This window comes from Numida meleagris, chromosome 3 (assembly GCF_002078875.1).
Source record: "Numida meleagris isolate 19003 breed g44 Domestic line chromosome 3, NumMel1.0, whole genome shotgun sequence".
NCBI lineage: Eukaryota > Metazoa > Chordata > Aves > Galliformes > Numididae > Numida > Numida meleagris.
Window position 1 is genome coordinate 105,087,079 of NC_034411.1, and position 14,865 is coordinate 105,101,943.

At 41.3% G+C, this 14,865-nt stretch overlaps 1 protein-coding gene across 1 annotated transcript in view; it reads left to right on the plus strand.

The window, feature by feature from the left end:
• MFSD2B (major facilitator superfamily domain containing 2B) overlaps positions 1 to 14,113 on the plus strand; it is a 39,359-nt gene extending 25,246 nt beyond the window's left edge. Inside the window, 5 exon segments of the mRNA XM_021391030.1 lie at positions 225 to 305; positions 5,582 to 5,691; positions 6,831 to 6,974; positions 7,969 to 8,145; positions 9,102 to 14,113. Coding sequence (XP_021246705.1) covers positions 225 to 305; positions 5,582 to 5,691; positions 6,831 to 6,974; positions 7,969 to 8,145; positions 9,102 to 9,159 — 570 coding nt within the window. The 3' untranslated portion in view covers positions 9,160 to 14,113.

The window sequence follows — 14,865 nt, forward strand, 5'->3', positions numbered from 1 at the left end:
ACTTTGTTAAAACCTCTCTTGCATTGTTTTCATTTGTAACATATAAGAGGGAATCAAACCAGTTGCTTGGAGAGCGATAGGGAGCAATCTGCAAGTTCATCTGCTTTTCAGACCCTAATGTACTAGACAGAAAGATATTTGTGAACTCTACAGCCGATGAAGACAATGAAGCCTATGAAGCAGCAATAAGCACAGCACAGATTTTCTTTTTTTGTTAATTGTAGGTATCAGCAGCTGTGAGCATTCCCTTCTGGCAGAAGTTTCTGCAGCGATTTGGCAAGAAGTGTGCAGCATGTGGGATTTCGGTAAGCAAATCCTTGGAGAAAAGAAAAAAATCTTGTGCTCATTGTCTGTGACAATTGGAGCCATTTCAGGAATTATTTCAAGTGTTTAAACCTCAAGGTACGAGAAATTTGGTCAGTTTTAAAGTTTTAAAATGGTTACACCGCATTTCAGGCAGATTCCAAGTTTTCAAGAGAAACTTTAGAGAAACGGATTGATGCTAAGGGGAGGTCTCAGCATTTTTTATAGTTATTATTATTTTTAAGAATCTGGACAAGCTTTGCATTTCACTGCTCCCAGAAGTGAGCCCAAATGATGTTTAATAAATTCAGATCCATTTTGACTCAAGTTGACAAGCTATCTGTTCAAGTTATCTGTTGTACAAGGCTAGTTTGGCCTATGATGCGCAGCTGACTGCATTTTTAATTCTGTTGCAAAGGAAGAGACAGAAGTCTGTTCTACATCCTACTCTAGAAACCTAAGCAGGAAGGGCTGCCCACATCCCTGTGACTGGGAATGGACAGTTATTAGCGAAGTAATAGAAATTACCTGACCTGCCTGAGAAAGGAAGCCTAGTTTAACTCTGACACAGCTCTACAAAGCCACCTCAGGGAGCCTGCCCTCATCTCTGATGGATTATTTTAAATCCTTCACTTAGCAAAGACAGTAGCAATTTTCTGTCATCATCCTCAGTGAATCATTGTATAGGCCTGTTACTTCCCATTTTCCCCTGTTTACCTTCAATTACTTATGAAAGAGGAAAAAAGAAATTGTCTGTCTTGTGTACTACAAAGCATGAAGACTTGGAAAATCCAGCCTGAAGTTATATGTCAAGTCTGAACAAAGTTGAAAAGCTTAGGTCTGGTGACAAATAATGAATATAATTGAATAGTTATCATTTTATGCAATTACAATCTGTGTGTTAGAATGACTTCCAAAGAATCAGAAGTAACTTTAAAACCCCTATTCCAAATACGCTGAATCATTATGTGTCTTGAAGTAGACATCTGGAATCTAAGTCCCATCCTCATTTATTTTTAACATTTGAGCAAAGATGATTGCCAAAAGCAGTATTGGACCATTGGGTGAACCAAGGAATGAAGATTTCCTTCTTAGGAAAACTCCTCGGTATATTTGGCTATGAAAAATGCTTTCTTCAACCAACTTGGCTATAGAAATTTAGTTTAACATAACTGCAAAGCCTGTTGGCACCTCTATAAACATGGTTTAACTTAATTTTACAGTTGAGTTGCTTGACTGTATTATGATCTAAGCAGGGGTTGGACTGAAAAAAGCCTCATCTCCCTTTCACCTTGTAGATATTTCTCAAGGGAATATGAATGCTTTCTGTGTGCTCAGTGATGGATTTTATGTCTGGCAATGCATCACAGGATCTTCCTGTACTACCGCCCTGTGCGATCTGTACAACTTATCTGTTCTCTCTCACTGTGAAACAAAATCACCTCATTCGAGGCTCCTGTGCTTGTCACTCAGGAATGTTCTTCTGGAAGGGAAGGAGACAGGAGAAAAGTTTTTCTCCAAAATCTTACTCAGCTTTCAGGGTGAAGGTGTAATTTGAAAATAAGTTTCCAGAAAAAAAGAATTAGAATTGCTCTGGAGTCGTTTTCCTGTGAAAGCAGTTCTATGTTGAAGAAACCCCTGAAAGAGTATAGAAAGCAGGGTAGGTAGACGAACAACAGGAATCTTGGCTTCCCACTACTGGTATTATCCTCTTTTCAGTTGTTTCCCAGATGACCGGTCATCTATGTACTGACTTGAAGCTCGAAGACCAGATCCTCTTAAAGTATAGGGCCATATCCAAACAAGATCCTTCCCATGCTCAAGTTGGTGTACAGACTAGAAATCATAGAATTAGAATCATAGAATTAGCTAGGTTGGAAAAGACCTACAAGATCATCCAGTCCAAATGTTGCACTGCGGTTTATTGGCTTCTGCTTCATTATGCTTTGTTAAATTTAGACAAACACTTAGGGACAAACATTGAGTTTACAATCACTAAGTCTTGGTGACTGAAGGTGGAATTTTCATTAAAAATTTTGCAAGTGGGAACTGTTCAATCATGGTTTTGGCAAGATGTCTTAAAAAAGACCTGTCTCTTTCTCTTGTATTTGAGTATTAAAGATTCTTGGAGACACTGTGTATGTGCACGTGTGTGTTTCCCTTTTTTAAGGCCTAAATTTGCTCAACAATAAACCTCACAGATCTTCCTCCCATCTTAGCTAACATTAGCTTTTCAGGGAATCAAAGAATATCTTGAGTTGGAAGGGACCCACAGGGTCCATCGAGTCCAACTCCTGGCTCAACAGAGGACCACCCAAAATTCAAGCATTGTCAAAATGCTTCTTGAACCATCCAGCTGGCTTGAGGCCATGACCATTGCCCTGGGAAGCCTGTTCCAGTGCCCAAGCACCCTCTGGCAAAGAACCTTTTCCTAGCACGTGATCAGACCCTCCCCTTAATCCTTACCTAGAGTCTCTCAACGTGTCATCATAAGCTCCATACAGTCTGACCCCTCAGTTAAATACAGTGCTACCCCTACCACATGTGCCCTGCCTGTCACTTCTGTAGAGCCTCTAACCATCCATCGTAACCACCAGTCACAGGGCTCTTCCCAGCAAGTCTCATCTATGCCAATGTTACCATAGCTCTGGTTCAAGCCAAAGCTTTTTCTCCTCTTCCTTATTCTTCATGCTGCATGCACTGGAGTAGAAACATTTCAAATGTGCCACTGTGTACCTCGTGCCTTGTGGAAAAAAAATGAAGGAACTTGTTAGCATGCTATCCCTCAAACGTAGGAGTGCTATCCCATAGCTTATCACCAGTGAGCCTGGTTATTTTTCTCTCCCCCTTCAACTCTAGTTTAAAGTTCTTTCGTTCATCTCTGCTAACTCTTGAGCAAAAATCCTTTTCCTTCTTTGAGAAAGGTGCATCCCATCAGGCACCAACCAGTGTGATGCCGTGTAGACCATCTCATGATCAAAAAACCCAAAATTTTGCCAGCAACACCAACCTTCATAAGCTGGTCTGCGTTTTTCTTCCAATATCATTCCCTGAAACTGAAAGAGTAGAGAGAAATATTACATGTACTCGTGATCCCTTAACCAATCATCTCAAAGCCCTAAAGTCTCTTTTGATCGCCTTTGGATTCTTCATTGCAACTTCATCACTGCCTACGTGAAAAAGTAATAATGGATAATAATCTGGGGGCCATACTAGACTATGAAGTTTTCTGTACTAATTTTAACCCAGCGGCAAACTTCCCTAAGCGGGGGGATGTCTGACTGAATTTTTGAGCACCCTGTATCTCTGGATTTTAGAGGACTTTGTAAAAAAAAAAAAAACTTTAAAATCCACACATTTCTCCGGTCTTTCTTTTCACCAAACATACAGCACTGACTGAGTGCCATCTATCAGCACTGTTGGGCACGGAGGCGCGCTTTTGTGTGAATCCTCGCTGCAGCTTTTCCTGCTCTGCCTTTCATCATGTGCTGCCGCACAGCTCAGCACCACCTTCCCCATCCCAGAGGGGTCCCCTGCCATTGTGCTGCCAGTGAATGGATGGAAGATGCATGTTAACCGTGGGATATTGTTTATGACTCTGTGCAGCAGTGCTGTGCCTAGGGAACAAGCAGCCAATAGCAGAGTATTTTTTGCTTTGCAAATAGGAAGGAAGAAGACACATTAGCTGTTTATTGCAGCAGGAGTACTGCCCCCATGATTGCACTAGGATTGCACGAGTGAAACTCTAGGGCATTGCAGCCTCAGTCTTATGGGTCGTGCTTCTCTTCCAATAGAAAATTACAATTACAATGATTATTATTATTGATCCAGAATTTTGTGTAAGTGCTTTGGTTTCTGACTGGGGCCCCATGTGGAGAATAAGCCTGTCATAAAATTGCTCATAGGCAACGTAAAATCTTGTATTGCTGGAGTGCTCTCTTGTGGTGAAATAACGATTTTGCCACAACACTGGGCTGTCTGTACTGGGAATGTGCTGTCAGGAAAGGTTATTTTCTGCCTCCTTAGGTTAGGAGAAAATGCTTTAGATGGGAAATGCATTTAAAACATAAACATAATGGATTAGACTCCAGGACTCCCAGAATCACTTATCATACAGAACTGTAAATAGCAGTGCTTAGGGGAATCACTCTCCGTGAAAGCTCTTCTCATACTCTCAGTTCCCCAGCTGCGACTATAGGAGATTGAAATACTTTATATTAAACTAATCCCCTATCATTAAAAAGCCCTGTAGATAAGCCCTGGCTCCGGATTCTACATGTGCTGTGCCTGTGGTTCATAGGCAGGGGAGATGGAGCATGTGATGGATGTGTGACAGCTGGGCTGTATGCATTCAATCAGATTTAAAACAGTGGATTTTCAATCCTGTAAGCCCGTTGCCTCAAGTTGAAGTTGAAGAAATCTGATGGTTTAAAGTACTGTCAGAAAACAAATCCTGAGCAGCCCAAATTAGTTTAATTTTGAGGGTAACCATAGTGACTTGTGCCATGTCATGAATGCGTCTGGCTGTGTGGAGTGAACCACAGTGCCTTCCTGGTTTTAGTTACTGCCCAGTACCTAGATTGCTTTAAAGCAGTCATTGGAAATGAAAGTGTAAGCGAACTCTTCTTCATTCACAATTTAAGTTGATCTGTGAAATGTTTTTTACAGTTTAAATTGGCCATTGAACCTCTGTCCTTCCCCTTGAAAGGCAGCGTGAGGATGTTTCAAGGCTTTGTCTCTAACACTATATTAAATAGTTCTCTTGTCCCAGAGATGTAACTGGTATTTGACCATCTCTGTTACTAAATTATCAGAAAAGCCTCTGCACAAACTGATGAACAATCTCAAAGAAGTATCTGGGCACAGTTTGGGAACTAGCCCATTTAAGGGGCTTTTCACAAGAACTATTTCTACAGCCTTCTTTTGGAGACTACGAGAGTTTAGTAGTATGAAGGTGGCCAGGGTCTGCCAGTTGGCTTCATGACTGGTCAACAGGCACTTGGAACTGATTTCTTAGCTCAGTAACAGCCCTAATAGTGCCAGCAGAGAAGGCAGTAGCATTGTTTCTCCTGTTTTTCTCTGATTCTCCTGGATAGGAAAATCCAGGATGGCTCAGGGCTCCTTAGAAATGCTATTTCACCAAAATACTGAAGCGTAAGGCTTTGCTGTGTATGATGTATCATTTCACAAGACAATCTTGTACTTTGAAAGAAACAATTTATATATCGCTAAATAGTGCATACTGTATGTTACATGTGCTGTTTTTCTTCTTCCTCAGTGGATGATTCCTTTTACAGTCATGCTAGTGACCATTCCAAACCTGATCCTGGCTTACTTTGTGGCTTTTGTCTCTGGTCTGAGCATTGCAGCATCTCTGCTGTTGCCATGGTAGGAACATTTTGCATTTGAGGTGGAGAAGGGTTATATGTCTATTTGTATAAGTGTACTGCGTGGAATATGCCTCTCAAAGAGACGTAATTTGGCAAGAGTCCCTTCCAATAACTTGCTTTTGCTTTTAGAATAAAGGCTGTTTGTAATTATGCTGTTGTTAAGCCTGTATTGTAACTGTAGCAGCTCTTTGTACTTAAAAGTATCCACATTAATCAATAGTCTAAGTAGCTGCTGGAGTTGTGATAACAGTAAATCAGTTGCCTAGGTATGGTTTCTAACAGAACTATAAAAATGATGAAGTTGGATGTTGTGCTCAAATTAACGTTTGAGCAACTAAGTGGCAGAGATGTATAAGTGAAGCTATGTATCTCTTTGAGCAATCCTGTGTTATGGATTAAATACCCAAACAATATGGATAAAAGAAACTGAGATTTCAAGGTTGTTGGCTCTAGGACTGATAATATGTGGGAAGAATGGGTGATTTCCTCTCCAGATGGAATAATTATTGTTCAGGTCAAGTTGACCGCAAAGCAAGGCCATTGTTGAGAGCTGTTTTGTATTACTCATCTGGACAATTCCCTGAAAACTCTGAAACTTCAAGAGATCATGGAAACATAATGTAATATATGCTGTCAGACTACAAATGCCTTTCTGCACAGAAGGTCATAAGCCTTTTATTCCAACACCAAATAATGAAATATATTGGAAAAAATGTCAATTTGCAGTTGACATTTGTGCAGCTTTCATTGTTACTTCCAACCACTAAATTCAGCCTATTTGAAGTATTCTCTCTTTTAAGAGAGCATAGACCCCATTTGTTTCAGAAATTTTTGTTAGCTTGCCAAGAGTTATTTTAATATTACAACTTCTGATGGAATTAAGTCAGTGTAAAGAATTCTGTCACATCCCAACAAGTGTTCGATAGTTTCTCTACTGTTCTTGCTAACCTGTGACTGCATTTTTTATAAGGACTTTTGCCCTCCTGTCCAGCAGTAAGACATTTTGATCTGGATTCTCTCATCTGCATAACTAATTACATCACTCAAATCTTAGAGTATGAAGGGTTGAATGTCTTTCAGTAAGTTTGGCCTTTGAGAAGAGAGTTCCGCTTGAGATTTACTCTTATTTACTCTTAGGTCAATGCTGCCTGATGTTGTCGATAACTTTCGCCTGCAGAATCCTCATGGAAAAGGACATGAAACCATTTTCTATTCTTCTTATGTTTTCTTTACCAAGATGTCTGCAGGAATTGGCTTGGGAATTTCTGCAGCTTGCCTGGAGTAAGTAACACTGAGTTTTCATTTAGTGGATCTATTCTGAAAGTACTCTGCCTTTACCCTGTGGAGTTAATTGCCTTTTGCCCTGAGCCTGAAAGTGCCAGCAGCTCTAGTTGGCTGACCACTAAAGACAGGATTGTTATCATTGAGGCCAGGCCATTCAGCATTCAGACACTTGCCCTAGCAAGTTTCAGTTCAGAAAGACCAGACTTTCCTTTAGACATTACCCTCAAAAAAGAGGGAAAAAAAAAAAAGAAAAAAAGGAAAATTAAAAAAAGACCCAGAAACCAAATCTGCTAGTTTTTACTGTTTAGGAAGAGTTTAAAACAAGCAAATTAGCAGTTTACCAATGAGCTCATTCCATTTCAGTTAGTTCCCAGCAATTTGCCAAGACAGATGTTTGTGGGAGAACACAGGTGAATATTCAGAGGAATACAAACTCATTCTGCAAATTGAGAATGGGAACTTGAATGTATCAGCACTCGTGGGGCTGCATGAGAGCTCTGTATCGACGCAGTGTAAATGTGTACCTAACTCTTAGCACTTGAGTAAATTTGTCTGTGTTGAACAGCGTGCTTAAGTATGTGTTTAAATTAAAGTTAAGAATTGCTGTTGAAATTGGTAGGATTATTTGCATTTTTTAAAGCTGAGGTTAAATACTTTGCTGAATATTAATAAGAGTCACGTATCAGACCGATTTTCTTGCCTGGGATTCCATCCTCCTCTTAATAGTTAAATGTTATATTACAGTAATGAGAAAATACAGAGGTAATGCAATTATATGTAACAGCAGAAAGACGAGATCTGACAAACAAGATGTAAAACATATGGATGGAGAGGAAAAAAGAGGGGTATAGAAAAAAAAAAGAAAGAAAAAGAGGAGAAGAGTCTTAAAGAACATCAGCAGAAAGGAATAATCCAAGAAGGAGACTTTCAGGTGACCAAGTGTCTCTAAGTTTTGGACACATGCACACCACTGTTATTTCCATTGGTTTAGGTTTACTGGGTACAAGCCAGGAATATGCAGACAATCCAAGGATGTGATCCTCACACTGAAAATCCTCATTGGAGCAGTTCCTGCTGTCCTCATCCTTGTAGGTTTATTTATACTTCTCTTCTACCCAATCACTGAAGAAAGTCGGAAAGAAACAAAGCTTGCACTTGAAGCTCTAAGGTAGGTTTGAACTAGCAGAAAATAGCAGAAACATCACCACAGCAGCTCGTAGACATACTGGGGAAAAATTACTAGCTACCAATATATACCTTTATATTCCTCAAAACAAAACAACATTCTATCAGTTGAATTATTAACTGAATGATACCATTACATGCTCCAGTGCCTTATTTTTGTAGTAGTTTGCTGGCTGTTTAGAGGACCATTTCCAGATAAATCAGCTGCTATATTTTACTTCTTTGGGGTGGCACACAGAGCACTGTTATTGCACAGTGTTTCAATGTAGACATGAAGAATCTTGTAGCTAGGTTAAATTACTGGAAAAAATGTGAATAGTTGCAATTTTCTTACATATAGAAGAAAATAGGGTTATTGACAGCATTCTTGGTGTTTATGGTGTATAAGGAACATCCAAACCATTTAGGGGAGCAGGCAGAAAAGATCATGGGAGAAAAAGAAAGGACAGCTTTGAGCACTCTTTCCCTTTTTTCCTTATCTCTGGCCCCTCATCCCCTTCTTTCCTCTCTATTCCCCTATAAAGAAAATCTTGCCTAGCTCAAAATCATCCATCTCTGTTAAATGAAGGCCTCATATACTGAGGGCATGCATAAAGACAGTCTATCCTAGAAGACCGATGAATTAAATATCAAAATATTTTCTTATACCCACAAACTAAAACATCACTCACCCCCCCGTGTAGGCACAACAGTCACTGTCCATAACAAGCGCATCTTGATGGTGGTTCTAAGTTGTATTTGTTGTTTGAGATTGCCAAACTGTAGCCTGTCCAGTTAACAATACAAGCCATATTATGTGGTGCTCGGGGACATGATTTAGTGATGGGTTGTTAGAGTAGTATGGTTAAGTTGCGGTTGGACTTGATGATCTTGAAGGTCCTTTCCAACCTGAGCAATTCTGTGATTCTATGATTCTATCATTTGTCCTGCTTTTAACAGAAGGAGCCATCAAAGCACAGAGAACCTGGATGACCACAAAGAGGATTCCTCAGTCTGAAAGTTCTGAATACAAAGACTTCCTAAACTCTATTTCACATCCCACACACAAACTCTGTGAGAGTCTTTTGGGTCATTTCCATGCTCCCGTATTGTCAGAAAGAATAAAGAATGATTCTGATAGTAATGAAATCAAGAGAGGGACATCACCATGCAAAATGTAGGTATAACTCCATGCACTGTTCTAAAAGAGACATTACAACCATTCAGGAATGCAAGCTATTGGAGATTTGGGTTTTTTTTTTTCTTTCTTTGTTTTCCAGTGATAACATAAAGCTGTGATCTTTTTGCAACAGAATGGTCTAAGAACTTGTAGGCCAAGGGAAAAGGGTTTACATTTGGTGTACTACCCAAATTTAAACATCTGATATGTATCAGCCTCAGAGGCTGAGGTGATTTCTGAACCCATAAACCTAATCTCTACCTATAAATTGCACACCAGCATGTTTAGGAAGCACTTTGGAATCCTGATGTGTGCTATAAACATTTAGGATTTCATTAGTTTTGAAATGAAACAAATCAGAGATGCAGGCATGTTCTGAAGATTTTCTCACAGAGTGATTTTGAAGGAGGATTTGATGTAATTTAACTTTATAGATTTTGTATGAAACAGAACATTAAGTTTCCCATGCTAGAGTTCCTTGTTCCACACACCTTTGAACTGATCTTTGTCAGTGTGAGTATTTTAAAAACCACATCTCCACTCAAGCCACCCAAGATCAGTTGTCTCTTCCAAAAATTAGAGTATGCCATTCAAATTTCTGTAATTTGGCCTTTAAGCAATTGTGATTCCCACTTGTTTTTCATGTGATGTAGTCTCATCCTTACCAAATATCATGGCATTGCTGTTAATCTCAGCTTGCACACAGTGTTTATAATGACGAGGCTACGCCTGACTTTTCAGTGGTGATTCTTTTCAGTTAGAGTTCTCATCATGCTTTAGATAGATGATCAGAAACCTCACTTCTACTATAGATTCACACTGCTGAACACATTTTGTTGATACAAGGCACAACTAATGGCTGGTGCTTTGTGGGGTAGTTAAGTTCAGGCCTAGTTTTTTGGGGTTTCTTGAGGAGTCAGTGGAGAGATAGACACCTCCAGAGTCTGATTCCAATCTCAAGCTAAAGTGACTGGACTCTGAAGGCAGATATCTAAATTTGGAGGGGAGAGCAATGAATCCAAGAGCTGAAGGCTTGTTCTCATGAAGAAATTAGCACAGTGCAAGACAAGACACGAATTTACAGTCCACTGTCTTCACGTATGAATATATGGGAGGGTGCCTTAATTCTGTGCTGGAAGTGCCTTTGGAAGAGCTGCACACCACATTTGGGAGGTGTCACTGGGTGCAGTAATCATAAGGATTTTGCTCGGGGCCATCTGGGGAGGCAAATCATGGTGCTGGGACTGAAAACCGGGAAAGACATTGTGAAATAAACCCAGTGCATCCACAGAGTGTCTCATCAAGTTTGATATGGAAACGTAAATCTTTTCAGGCAATTCTAAGGGCTAATGAGCTGCCTTGGTTTGGTGAAATGCTTAATCATGAGTGAGCCTTTAAGGATGTATTTTGAGTGTATGTGGGTAAGCGTGAATGATGTTTAAGACTTGTATTGAACTGATATCTGGGGATGTTTTTTTTTAGGTTTCAGCTCCTGAACAAACCAAGATTTGTGTTGCCTGGGGCATATGTGTTTACAGCAATAAAAACCATAAGTCTGTTTAGAATTTTCAGTCTAACAGGATTTGAAATACAAGAAATACTTCATTTTAAAGTAGGTAAATGATGTAGTATTATTACATAGCTCCTAAACATCATAGAAAACAATCTGGGGGATTTGATTTATTCTGTTACATTTGTGTCTGTCTGAATGGTCTCCTTTAAAAACATCCCCAAGTCCCAGCAAAGCCTATTAATTTTAATGGGTTTTGCTTTCAGCTGCTATAAATCTGTAGCTACAAGGTAAAGATCCCACATCTGTGTACTTAAGCCAAAATCTTAGTCCAGTGATAAAAAGGTTGCAGAAACTCCTGGCTGACCAGAAAAACATGAGTATGGCCTAAGATACTATTGCTAGATCAGTTGTGGAGTTGCCTCTGAACAGCGTAGCACCCCCATTTAATTTCTTGCACGGTAAGATTGGTTGATTGACCATAAACTCTGCTCCAGTGAGACAATGTGATGCTTCACTAACAGGGAGGCACTCAGTCTTCGCTGTGCGTATAGTAATAGCAGTGGGAATTGCCAAAATACAATGGAAAATATCCATAGATGAAATGTGGCAAAGTGTTTTTGTATTTTGAAAATCACAGCTATTTTATTTGATGATCAGAAGTTTACTTTTGTTAAGAAAATGAAGGTATTTTTCTAAGTGAAAGGAAGGGAAGAATGAAGCGCAGGGTAAGTTTTTTTGTGATTTTCTTTTTTTTAGAGCTTATTGTTGGTGCTGTAAAACAAATGACCTTTGTGTATTTTCTTGTGAGCTTTAAATGATGCATACTCTGCATGTATGTTCAGTGCATGTGACTGGAAGAAGTAGATTCTCTTATTGACATCCATTCATATAAATGCCAATCTAACATAAACCTCCTGCCTCTCTTGCTCGTCAGTAAGAAGGGCCAGGCTCCCTCCCCAGGGGCTCTCATTCAAGTAATACCCAAATAAATTGTAAGAACATGGGAGATTGGATTAAGCCAGCTGGGGGTCTGATGGACAGAATTCCCACCTACCTGCAAACTGTTCCAATAAATGGATTTACACAAATAGAGGGAGAAAAGGACAAGAGAATTACGTGTCCCTGGGTAGCCCCCTGTAATGCAGACTGTGCCCATTCTGCGCCCTTGTGTGAAGTAAGCTGATGGCACCCAAATCTTCTAGACTGGCTTGGTTGCTGCTATAGGCAGTAGCGGAGCTTGTCACACGTCACCTCTTCCAGTTTCATCCTCTTTGTAGTTTCTGTTCAAAAATAATGCTGAAAACTTCCAGCTGGAGCATTGCTGCTGGCAGTCGGTCTCGCAGCAGGTCGCAGCTGACTGTGCAGACAAGTTGCTGTTCCCTGTCACTGCAGGAGAGGGTTGCTGCTGGCAATGCCACCAGCCATGTCGGGCTGCCCTGTCTGCCCCTGGCTCGCGGGCTGCTGCAGCTTAGGGGGATTAGATCCCTTGTGCTGAGTCCCCTACTTCGTTAGGTGACATCGGACATCTGTCCCTGGGCACTTCCTTAGGTTTCAGGTCACCAGGTTTTCAAGAGGGGCTCTGCAGATTTGAGAACTAATTCCTTATGCCGCTTCTGCACCTCCTCATAATCACTGCCGGAGTCAATCCCTGCTGCACCCTCTGGTCTCTTTTCACCTTCTGTAGCTCGAGTAAAATCCTCAAAGTTGACAGAGCTAAACTCTGCTTTTTTGGGTCCACAGATTGTTGCCAATTATCATTTGTTCGTCTCCTTTTCTACTTGCCTGTCTGGGTTGTAGATAAAAAACTCAAAACTAAATCAGTCATCTCCTTCGGAGGGGGAATTTCCTCGAGAGAAGTCTAAGTCCTCTAAGACCTGGTGTTTTTTGGCAAACTCTTTGAAAACAAGCAAAGAAGGCAAGGTTGTTCCAAGTCTCGTGCAGTAGTGCACAGCCAGTAGCGGTTTTGTGTTCAGCAGTCAATCACATACCTTGTATGAATTTCATATCATTGCTTAAAAAGTAGAAAAACAGCCTCAAAGAGTTAGAGTAGAAGCTTTCCCTTCAGAAAGCTGCTTGCCTCATTGATGGGGAGGTCACCTGGATTCGTGCAACTGACAGCTGAGTGAGTTTCTGTTTGCATGTAATTTCCTTCTGAGATCACAAGTGCCTTGCTCTGCTCTGAGTGCTTTTTTTTTCCACCTTAACTTTCTGTAAGACCACAGTTCAAATACGAGCAAGAATGCTGATTAGTATGGTTATAAAAATGAGTTTATATTATAGGTTTAAGATATGAAATTAGATAGCTTTCACATCATTAAGCGCCAAATCTGCTGCATAAACACGTGCTAACTCACTGTGAGGCTTCATTTAAAAGACAGAGGCTTCTCTGAGCACATGCCTCAGTCTTTGAGGTGGAGGAGGAGACGACTCTGGCTTGCACCTGAGATCTTGCAGTCTCTGAAAACACAAGTTGGTGAAACAGAGAGCTGAGCAGACAACTGAGGGAGGATGGTCCTGGAGCCACAGCACTCTGCAGGAAAGGTGGGTCCCAGTGTAACATCGGAGATGTCTATAGAGCAGTGACTCGAACCCCAGCTGGAGAGCAGCAGTGCTGTTGGATGGCAGGGAGACGTGTCTTTTCTAAAGGCGTAGAATCAGAAGTAAGATTTAGGTCTTGATCAAGTTCTTGTCTGGCTTTCTCTCTTTGCTTTTGCTGCATTCTGCTGCAGGTGGTGAGGACCCAATGGGACTGACACTTGTTCAGCTTCACCAGATGGAGATATGCCTTGCAGCCCCACATCCATCCCCTGCCTGACTTTGCTGATGCCCACGGAATCGCTTACCTTCAGCAAGGGATCGATGGGATTTCCTTCACAGCTTACTAGGCCCCATCATCTCTTTCACCTAGAGGATTTTTTTACCTAGAGATTACCTTTTCACCCTAGCATCCATTCAGGCCACCAGCGTGTCATGTTGGTAACAGAACCAGGCTTACAACAGCTGACCAGTTTCTTTTTTTTTTTTTTTTGAGCTGCAGTCTGTGGGGAAGAATTTCCATTTCCAGAACAAACTCACCCTTTGCCCATCATCAGAGTCATTGAGAAGAGTCTGCACGTTGCCACCTGCATCAGCTGCAGCATTTCCACCAATGCAGACCTCCTTGTCAGATTCCCTTTGCAGCTTTTAGCTTTGTTGTACCTTTAATATCATGTTTTGTGGGCAGATGATTTTTGACAGTGGCTAAATTTCCAAACAGGCAATAAAAAAGAGATTACATTATTCCAGAGGTAGCAGCTCCAATTCCATAATCTCGTGACTGGATTCCTTCTCACAGCTAAGTGTCACCATGAAAGCACGATGAACTGCTTTGTGTGACCATGCTTTAATTTTCTGGGTAGCAATGCCTAATGAAGATGTACCGGGTCTGGCTGTGATGGAGCTACGTTTCCTTTCTGGCAGCCCATGCAGTGTTGTGCTTTGGATCTGTGACCGCGCGGAGCTGCCGGCACAGCAGTGCCTCACCTGTTGCTGAGCAGCACTCGCACAGCATCAAGGCTTTCTCTTGTTCCCACTTTCTACCCAGCAAGGAGGCTGGGTCACCAAAGGGACATTCCATTCCACACAATGCCACGCTCTGCAATAAAAGCTGCAGGGAAAGGATGAATGTGGGGGAACGTTTGGCATTACGGAGTTCAATTTCCCACGTACCCATTATGCACGACGACGCTCTGCTTGCCCCAAAGCTGCTGGAGGTCTGCCTGCTGATGGGAAGTACTCAATGAACTCCTTGTTCTGCTTTGCTTGCACACACAGCTCTTTTCTCCTAACCTCTTAAACTGTTTTTGTCTCAGCTTATGAGTCTTTCCTCTATTCTCCCCTTCTGATTTTCTGCCAGCTTGGGTTAACTGACCACCGACACCTCCGCTCGAGGCAGCCACTTCCCCAGATTCACACTGCCAAGTAAACGTGGGCACAGGAGGGACAGAAGGTCTCACCTCCACGCAGTAAGAACCTTCTACATGACCCTACAC